This window comes from Lolium perenne, chromosome 1 (genome assembly GCF_019359855.2).
Source record: "Lolium perenne isolate Kyuss_39 chromosome 1, Kyuss_2.0, whole genome shotgun sequence".
NCBI lineage: Eukaryota > Viridiplantae > Streptophyta > Magnoliopsida > Poales > Poaceae > Lolium > Lolium perenne.
The window spans coordinates 78,063,170-78,073,869 of record NC_067244.2 but is presented as its reverse complement, the minus strand read 5'-3'; the positions used below and the strand labels follow the sequence as shown (position 1 = coordinate 78,073,869).

Below are 10,700 nucleotides of genomic sequence, written 5' to 3'. Positions count from 1 at the left end.
AGACGAACTTTGACCATAAAAATTGAGCAACAAAATCTTGATTATAATATATGTAATTAGTATCGTTGGATTCGTATTGAAAAGCACTTTTTAATGATATTAATTTCATACAAATAATCTTTATCTATTTAAAGTAATACTTGATCAAACAAAAAGCTCGTAAAACGAGAACGCCTTATTCCTTGAAACGGAGGTAGTAGTAACTTTGAGATGAGAATTTTCAAGAGGAGCATCTCTTTTCACCAATAGAAGCATCTAGAACGAAGAAAATCCAAAGAAGGCCGAGAAGCCACAGGCTGGTTCCCAGAGTCTCCTCCGCACACGAAAACCCTATAAAACCCTCCTCCCCCCTTCCTTATCCTTCCCCGTCCTCTCCTCTCGCCATTCTTCCCAATCCAGCAAAACCCAAGCGAATCCCGCAAATCTTCTAGGGTTTCCCAATCTCTGCTGCTCTCAGCCATGTCGACCACGACCTTCCCCACCTCGACCCCCTTCTTCGTCCACCACGGCAGCCGGCGCCCCTCCCTCAACGTCCGGACGGCGGCGGCGGTGTACGGGCGCGGGGGCCGGCGGTGGCGGCCACTGCGGGTCACCTGCGAGAAGGTGGTCGGGATCGACCTCGGGACCACCAACTCCGCCGTCGCGGCGATGGAGGGCGGCAAGCCCACAATCGTCACCAACGCCGAGGGGGCGCGGACCACGCCGTCGGTCGTGGCCTACACCAAGGCCGGGGACCGGCTGGTGGGGCAGATCGCCAAGAGGCAGGCGGTGGTCAACCCAGAGAACACCTTCTTCTCCGTCAAGCGGTTCATCGGCCGAAAGATGAACGAGGTCGCGGAGGAGTCAAAGCAGGTGTCCTACCGCATCGTTAGGGACGACAACGGCAACGTCAAGCTCGATTGTCCAGCTATCGGCAAGCAATTCGCTGCCGAGGAGATCTCTGCGCAGGTATAAAGGGCAATACCGATTACTTTTAACTCGGATAAGATAAGATGTCATTGCTTTTCCTTATGTTAGTGATATGTTCCTATTCATGGAATTTTAGGTGTAGAATTGAGAATTCTTGTCTTAAACTAGAACTTAATGTAACTTTATATCAAGTCCATGGAACTACGGTTGAGTTAAATCTTACTACTACATGCTTTACTTGTTATGTTCCTAACGGAGTGTCAAGCTGTGTGCTACTACATTATGCAACACTGTAGTACTTTTGGAATGGAATAGTATCTCAACTTTTGGTCAAAGCTCGTGTTTCAACTACCAACAGTCAGTTGTTTTCGTCAGCACAACGTCCCCCCCCCCCCCTTTTTTTGAAAACCAAGTCTAATCTTGATACTCTAGGTCCGTGCTTTGACCAACAGTTTACCTAATATTATGTGGGTTATGTTGCATAAATTTTACAGCAACTGGGCTTATTGTAGTCCGTTAGGATTGTCATCTCTAATTAACAAAATATTGTATGTGAAATTTAAGTAAAAGTTCGAGATATTAAGAGTCAAATTACACATTACATTCAAAAAATGGAGGGCCTATTTGCTATTTTTGTTGCATCTAGCTGTCACACAACATTATTTTAAACAATCAGTCAATCAGAATTGAAAACACAGGTGCAACAAAAATTAACAAGCAACAACGTTAGTATTGGAAGTGAATATCTCAACTTTCGGTCAAAGCACATTTTCAACAAGCAATGGTCAGTCGTTTTCGTCAACATAACACTCCCCCTTTTGAAATTCAAGGTTAATTTTGACAGTCTAGATCTGTGCTTTGACCAACAATTGATCTAATATTATGTGGGTTATGTTGCATAAATTTTACTGCAACTGCTTGTTTTAGAAAGTGCTTTGTTAGTATTGCCATCTGTAATTAACAAAATGTTGTACTCCCTCTGTCCCATGAAACATGTCTTAAATTTTTCTAAATATGGATGTATCTAGACACTGGTCAGTCGTTTTCATCAACATAACACTCCCCCTTTTGAAATTCAAGGTTAATTTTGACAGTCTAGATCTGTGCTTTGACCAACAATTGATCTAATATTATGTGGGTTATGTTACATAAATTTTACTGCAACTGCTTGTTTTAGAAAGTGCTTTGTTAGTATTGCCATCTGTAATTAACAAAATGTTGTACTCCCTCCGTCCCATGAAACATGCCTTAAATTTGTCTAAATATGGATGTATCTAGACACTATTTAGTGTCTTGATACATCCAAATTTAGACAAATCCGAGACAAGTTTCATGGGGATATGTGAAATTTAAGTAAGTACAAGTTTTGACTGGAGAGTCAATACACTTCATATTCTGAAACTGAGGGAGTGTTTGCTAATTTCGTTACATCTAGTTGTCAGAGAACATTATTGTAAACAATCAGTCAATCACTATAGAGAACACGGGTACAACAATATGTGGCTAGTGATGTGGGTGCTTGTCATGGTTTTGAAGGCGTCTTAGAGCGGCTAGGGGATGCTCTGATGCCTAAGCGACGCCTAGGCGGGCGCTTTGGATGCCTAGGCGCCTAAAGCGGTCGATTTTCCAAGGTGGAGGGCGGGCGCCTTGACACCTAAGCGTCGCCTAGGCGACGCCTTAGGGACGCCTTTACAACCATGGTGCTTGTTAGCTTAAATTGTTTCAAAAAGATGAATAAAACTTTATGTTCTGAACTTCGGTTCACTTCCCATGTGCTAACCTTGCTGTCAAGTTATGTTTGTGCCGCAAGCTGTTTCTAAACGTCACTTATTATCCAGGTTTTGAGAAAGCTGGTTGATGATGCGTCGAAGTTTTTAAATGACAAAGTCACCAAGGCTGTGATCACTGTCCCTGCTTACTTCAACGACTCGCAGAGGACAGCTACAAAAGATGCTGGCCGCATTGCTGGGCTGGATGTTCTCCGTATCATAAATGAGCCTACTGCAGCGTCGTTAGCATATGGTTTTGAAAAAAAGAACAATGAGACAATTCTGGTTTTTGACCTCGGAGGAGGCACCTTTGATGTTTCAGGTATATATTTTGAATTTTGAGATCTTTATTTATACTCTTTTATAAGGGATATTGATGCCCAGTGACTGCTGCAATCTGCAGTAGTTTCAACACTTATGTCTGTGCATTAATAAAAGAGTGCAGAATAGCTAACATAACTAAAAGTACAGTACTGTGGAGATATGGGTATTTCATCAATTTTTTGATGTATTTGGTGTTATCTCAGTTCACTGAAACATATCCTGATACGTTGGTCATAGAACTTGTCTCATTGCCCTATGAATCTATATTAGCACAAGGTAGAACATTTTGGTGTTCGATCAATAGTAAGTTCTTAAACAGTTCTGTCTTATTGATATAATCTAGGCACTCATAAAGTACTACACAACATCAAGGCCAAACTAGGCCAGTAGAAACATGTTCTGTTGTTATTTCTGTACGTTGAATTGCCTGTTTGACCATATCTCAGTTCCTCAGTTCTTTATTACATCTCCTGTTATGCTTTCAGTTCTTGAGGTTGGTGATGGTGTTTTTGAGGTGCTGTCTACTTCTGGTGACACCCATCTTGGGGGCGATGACTTTGACAAGGTATTTCTTATATGGCCATCTGTCTCCTGCCAGCATTATTGATTCCAAAGTTGTTCAGTCTGCCTCATCTTATTTGCTAATATTTCTTTGATTTAGAACTTGTGTCCAATTTGTATTATGTAATTGCATGTGTAGTCATGATGCAAAGGGGATGTGCAATGCGGTCAGTTACTACTCCCTCTGTCCATAATTCTTGTCGTGGATTTGGATGCATTTATCCTCAAAATATGTTTACATACATCTAAATTTGCGACAAGAATTATGGAACGGAGGGAGTATTTGTGTTGATATGACTTAAGTTGTACACTTCACTGTGTAGAGTGATTTTGTATTTATTCAGTTTGATAGTCAATGCATATGATTTTTGTTGTTGCCTGTTCTAGGCTTTTGGACAGGCAGGAGAACAATGAGTTAGCAGCATGTTAGGTTCTTAGTATCTTTTGATTTTCGTTGGATCCCTGGTTCTAGGCAATCAACAACACTTCTGTGCCCGTTCTCTAGTGAGCTCATGCATCCCTTCAGTTCTTAGAACGTATATGTATTCATTTTGGTCAAATAGATTAATAAAGATCCACCTCTTGCGTTGCATAATAATCTTACCCCTTTTGTGCTTCACTACTCATGGTCTCTGTTAGCAAAAATGTTCAGCATCTTTGTGATTCTGCATGCTGTATATTCTCACAAATCATTTCTGTTGCCAGAGAATTGTTGATTGGTTGGCTGGGAGCTTCAAAAACGATGAGGGTATTGAGCTGCTGAAAGACAAGCAAGCTCTTCAGCGACTTACAGAAGCAGCTGAGAAGGCAAAAATGGAGTTATCATCATTGACCCAAACAAATATTAGGTTAGTTTGCTCTGCCTCTCCATTTGGTTCTAATACTGTGTTTTTTTGCATCTTTGTTCCTCACCTATTCTTGGTTTTTTTCAGCTTACCTTTCATAACAGCTACTGCTGACGGGCCCAAGCACATTGAGACAACAATTACCAGGGGCAAATTTGAGGAGCTATGCTCAGATCTTCTTGACAGGTATGGTATCATGCCTCATGTTAGTGCATTGATGGAAGCATACATTTATTCCTGGTTTGTTTTTTCAAATGCATCTAGCAACTACTCTGAATAGCGGGTCTGAATAGCGGGTGAGTGTCATGGCTGGATTTTGTTAAGCCAAAACTTAACTATTTTTTAATTTTACAATCGTCTTTTAGGCTGAGGACACCTGTCGACAACTCTCTTAGAGATGCGAAGCTGTCACTTAAAGAAATAGATGAGGTGATTCTTGTGGGTGGTTCCACCAGAATTCCAGCTGTTCAGGAGCTTGTGAAGAAAATGACTGGAAAGGACCCGAATGTGACAGTCAACCCTGATGAGGTTGTTGCCCTTGGAGCAGCTGTGCAGGTCAGTTCATGAGAATTATCTCTTCAAAGTTAGCTAACTTAGGATCCTGATGTTCCTTTTCTATGCTACTTCATAAAAATAGTGAGCAGATAATAATCTGTCTTAAATTTGAGCCGAATATATGGGCCTAGACACAGAAATCATAGTGATAATACCTGAAGAACTTGATAAAACCATATGTATGGCCTAGTAGATAGTGCTGCTATTTTGTGGCAAGTGGCTAGCATCAGCACTGGGGACAATCAGTGCTCTCTTATATATATATATTCTACAATAGCACATACTAGATTACTTAGATAATGACTAGATCTGACAAACAAAATGACAACAGGCAGGAGTATTGTCGGGCGATGTGAGCGATATTGTGCTTCTCGATGTCACGCCACTGTCTATAGGTTTGGAGACACTGGGTGGGGTGATGACCAAGATTATCCCAAGGAACACAACGCTGCCCACCTCGAAGTCAGAGGTCTTCTCGACTGCTGCTGATGGACAGACAAGTGTGGAGATTAATGTTCTCCAAGGAGAAAGAGAGTTTGTCAGGGACAACAAATCTCTTGGTAGCTTCCGGCTTGATGGAATTCCTCCTGCTCCACGTGGTGTTCCACAAATTGAAGTCAAGTTTGATATTGATGCCAACGGTATCCTGTCTGTTGCTGCTGTGGACAAAGGCACTGGAAAGAAGCAGGACATCACTATCACCGGAGCCAGCACATTGCCGAAGGATGAGGTATGCAGTATATGCATTGATGAAGCACTCAGATTATCAAGTTTACTTTTCTCAGTTTTTATAGCATTGAACACTTTTAATCCTTTGGACTAACATGACATCAATGAACAACTATTCAGGTAGAAAAGATGGTTGAAGAAGCTGAGAAGTTCGCCTCGGAGGACAAAGAGAAGAGAGACGCAATCGACACCAAGAACCAGGCAGAGTCTGTCATCTACCAGACTGAGAAACAACTGAAGGAGCTCGGCGACAAGGTCCCAGCTGATGTCAAGGGGAAGGTCGAGGGGAAACTTAAGGAACTCCAGGACGCAGTTGCTGGTGGATCAACCCAGACCATAAAGGATGCACTGGCTGCACTGAACCAAGAAGTGATGCAGCTTGGCCAGTCCCTTTACCAGCAGCAGGGCGCCCCCGGAGCAGGCCCTACTCCTGGAGCTGATGGCGCTGCTGATTCTGCAGCTTCATCTGAGAAGCCAGGAGATGATGGTGACGTTATAGATGCTGATTTTACCGACAGCAAATGAATAGAACAGTAGGCAGGTCGGAACATCTCTCAAGAATTTGTTCCACATGTTCGCGTAGGATTTGGGGTGTAACTTTTTGTTAGATTGTCACCTTGTTTCCTATCGGGCTGTTGGTGGAGTTTTTTGTGGTGGTTGAGTTGAGCTTGGGAGAGTTCGGTTTCACTTCATATAGGTAGATGGCTTTGCTTACATATATAAAAGCGTCTGGGAATTTTCTCCATTTTTCTGCATTAGCATACGGCAGTCTACCCTCCGGATTGTTCCTCTGCTCCCAAACTGGCTGCACTATTATTTAATTGTCATTTCTTTGCAGCAGCTTTCACTATGTTTTACTGTTGTCAGTTCTTATCTCTGGGAGGAAATTGCAGCAGCTTTCACTACTGTACATGTTGCACAACCACTTAGGTAGACTTTCATTTTTTGTTTCGATTTTCACCCAGTTAGGTTATCTAATCAACTAATTTATTTATTTTGGGTTTAAAACTGAGAGCTTTATTCAGCTCATCAGCCTGAAGGCTAACACCATGAAGTCTGGGTAACAGTCTGGGGTTACATCGATCCAACTGTTCTTCAAGTGCAAGCAAACTTAGCACAAAGATGGGCCGAGTGAAAACTTTGTAAAATATATGTATTTTGGGTTGTCGTACATAAATGTGATTTTACTTGTATGTCACCAATCCAATTTTCATTTGTGGGTCGTCGCATTTAAATTTAAAATCAAGTCAAAGATGGTTCAAAAAATCGTAAAATAGCAAAACAAAGCATGAAGTCATAAACATTTTTTTTCCAGTTATATTAGTGCACAAAGCTGGCCAAACGTTTATTTTTGTATGGAGGCCCCACCAAAAACAAGGTGCATATTGCCCAATTTCAATTTCACAAGCAGTAGACCTTTTTAGGGTGTCCAATTACTAGGTTTGAGGTTTTATCTTGATTTGAAGCTATCTATAGATTTATTTGAGCTTGGACCAATTTAACTCAAATAAATTTATATATTTTTACTTGATATCATAAATCATGCATGGCATAAAATAATTAGAGGTGTCCTATTCATAAACTATCATTTTTCAATTATATTAGTGCACACATTTAGCCAAATGTGTCTTTTGTGTGAAGGGGTTACCAAAAACATGGTGCACACTGCCACGATTTCAATTTCACATACAGTAGACCTTTATTTTAGGGTGCATGCCATACATCATGGCATAAAATACTTTATAAGCGTGTGGACCAAATATCAAATCATTCAATTAGCATGCATATGCAGAAAAAATGGTACTCCCTCCGTTCTAGAGTGTAAGTCACAATCCTGTAATATCTTGGCCCAATGCGTAACGTGATTGAGAAATTGTGACCAATTAGGCTAGATTGTGATGTTTTGTAACTGCAACAGCCAATAAAAACAGCTCCATAATTATTGCATGCATTGTGGAGTGAGTCTCCGAATGGCTGCATGTGGAGGAGGGGAAGGTGCGGGCTGCATGCATGCGCTAATTAACTCCAATTAATGTAAAATTGTGCCTTATTTGTCTCATATACCGGACAACATGAAAACGGGAATGTGACTTACACTCTAGAACGGAGGGAGTAGTACTAAATATTGCCTTACACATCCCTATATATATATATTAACAACTCGATCTTTCATGAGGAAAGACTTTGTGCGGACGTACAATGTGAAGATGTTTTGTAGAGATTTTTTTCAACATCTCCTAATGTATCAAAAAATGAATTTCTAAATAAAGGAAGCATAAATATTGAAAATCCAGTCATGCCCATATATATATGTATCCAAATGAGCATGTATCATGTAAATTAAGTCGATAGGTAACATGCTTATCATTGTGCATTACCCCATGTTATTGGAGGAGATGTACCCATGTTTCCTTGGCAAATAACCATAATTAATTTGCCAAATCAACGTTTCAAATATTATCATAAGTTGGATCCCATTTATCCTGTGAAGTCTCCCACTATGTATGTATATGATATATACTAGTGGTTGGGGCGCCCCTTGGGGCGCCTCCTAGCCGGTCAGGTGCATCCTAATCAACGTCCCAATCATGCAGGATCCTTGATCCATACTTCTTTGTATATGAACAGATCGTAACAGCTAGTAAACACAATAATACAAATATTTGGTCATTTTACAAAATCCAAGTAAAAGCTAATCCTTCTTGTTATGCCATACCATATGGGTACACTTAATGGATAAATCTGAAGAGAAAAATAAAACCCACTTATATTCATGCATTAAGGTTCCAGCGACTCCTGCTCCAACCTGAAACAAGAAACTCTGCACCGAATCAATATCATCATTAGCTATAACATGTGTTCATCGGTTAGAGATAGCCCCGGAGAAATTAGAGCACCAAGTAAGTACACTTTTAGACAGATATTCACGGCATGGATTATTATTAAGAGGCATTAGCATGCATTCATATTTATCCACACTTTTTGGCATATCATAAAATTCAAAATTTCAGACTTTACATGCCATTTTTTAGAGAGTCAAAATAGTATTTTTTTACCACAGAATGTGCCCACAGAGATCTCCATAACAGCTGCTCTATTGACTGGTTAATATGACCTTCATGCTTCAGCTGAAACAGTCCATTATGGTCTATCTTTTCCCTATGTGCTTCATCACCATTCCTAAACAATAAAGGAATACGTGTAAGAATTATTGGTTAGCATACATACCTTTTACATGCTAAGACAGATTTTAGAGTTGGATGAAATCTGAGATCAAAATAACATCACATATGCCACTGAAGTTGTTCGCAAATAGAGCCATGATCTTGGTCAGGTTCAAACATTAGGTGTCCCTCGCTGATTTGGATTCCATCTGGCATGCATAAGATCTGTCTTTTCGGTAACTTGAAAATATGTTACTAATTTATTATCTGAACAATTTCCATGTTATATAAACATTTTGTTCATCGTTATAGACTACATAGTAGGGAGTAAGGACACGACAATATATTTTCTTCACAATTTTATTAGTCGGTACAGGTTCAAATCTGTACTTAATTAACATCAATAGGATAAGATATCACAAACAGAAATAAATAATATGCTGACATGGTGATGATGGGAGCGCAGAGCATCAGGAACTAAGCGGATTGCTCTCTTGTGCATTTTGATATATAAAATTATCTCAAGACCCACAACCAGAGCCACATCTTGCTAAAGAAAAATCCAATAAATCACATTTACCCGCATGATTTCAAGAATGATGTTTCACAGACAGTCACAACCAGCAATATTTGAATCAATGTCAAAGAAGAATCAACGAGCACGAAGAAATTATCATATTTGGGGTATATTTATTTAATGGATAAAAGAGGAAATAAAACATGATTCAATGGACAAAAATATTTGCATCAATGTCAAACAAGAATAAACGAGCATGAGAAATCATATTTGGGGTACATCTATTTAATGGATAAAAGAGGAAATAAAACATAATTCAGTGGTCAATGGACAAAAATATTCAAAGATCAACAACTATACTGGATTTACAATAAACAGTTTCCATTGTAAACAGTAAATGCAACCTTGGGTTCACAGACAGGGAAAGAGTATAGTCACTATGGAAGCCATACATTGCACCTACGATAATCCATAACTAAAATGGAAGGTAGCAGGCTAACAATAAAAATCACGGCTTAATGAATTACATTTTCAATAAGTATGGCTGAAATATTAGAATAGCCTTTACGTCCTACCAAATATACAAAATAGTTATTGGCTGCTTACGTGGGAACTAATGATCATTATGGGGCAATGGGAAGCTTAAGGAACTGCCTCACACAGCATGGTGAATCAGCAATAGACTAAATCATATGCTTCAATCACTTTCAGCATAAGAAATAAGAAACAAAATACAATAGTTATACTACCTGATTTTTAACGTGGAAGAAAGCTCACAAAAAAACAAAAAACATATTAGGGTAGGGATCACCATAACCTCAATTGTTTCATACTCATTTAATCCTACGAAAAACAAAGTTTCGGTGCAAACAAATATCTACACTATTGTGTACTACAGATGAGAAAACAGCCAAATAAAGTGGCGCAATAGTTTCTACTTGTGAAAGATAACAGATTATTCGGATATCGCATCACAGCAAATAAATTTATCACCATAACAATTGATATCATAGGAAATCAGTTAATACAGGAGCTAACAAGACTGAAACCAGCATCAATGATCTATTTTTTACAACTCTAGAAAACAACCATAATATTATCAACATATTTATATGGTCATATTCACTTTGAGTTATACCATGTACCAAGAGAGTGTACCAATTAAATAAATTACATGATTGTCAAGCAACAAAACACCACCTGATTATCGGCAGAGATGACACTACGACATGTGGAGGGTAACTTTAAGAACAGGGCATCTGAACAAATATAAATCTTATCATTTAGAATTTTTTAGCTTATACATGGAAGATCAACTGTGGAGTTT

The 10,700-nt window shown here is 39.4% G+C and overlaps 1 protein-coding gene across 1 annotated transcript; it reads left to right on the top strand.

Annotated features, from left to right (window-relative positions):
* The first annotated feature begins 346 nt into the window (after positions 1-346).
* Positions 347-6,532, top strand: LOC127294014 (stromal 70 kDa heat shock-related protein, chloroplastic). Its single transcript, XM_051323746.2, has 8 exons — positions 347-948; positions 2,748-3,000; positions 3,488-3,567; positions 4,269-4,411; positions 4,496-4,594; positions 4,774-4,963; positions 5,295-5,693; positions 5,813-6,532. Exons 1-8 carry the CDS (start codon positions 460-462, stop codon positions 6,215-6,217), a joined length of 2,058 nt encoding a protein of 685 aa, XP_051179706.1. The 5' UTR covers positions 347-459; the 3' UTR covers positions 6,218-6,532.
* Positions 6,533-10,700: the final 4,168 nt, after the last annotated feature.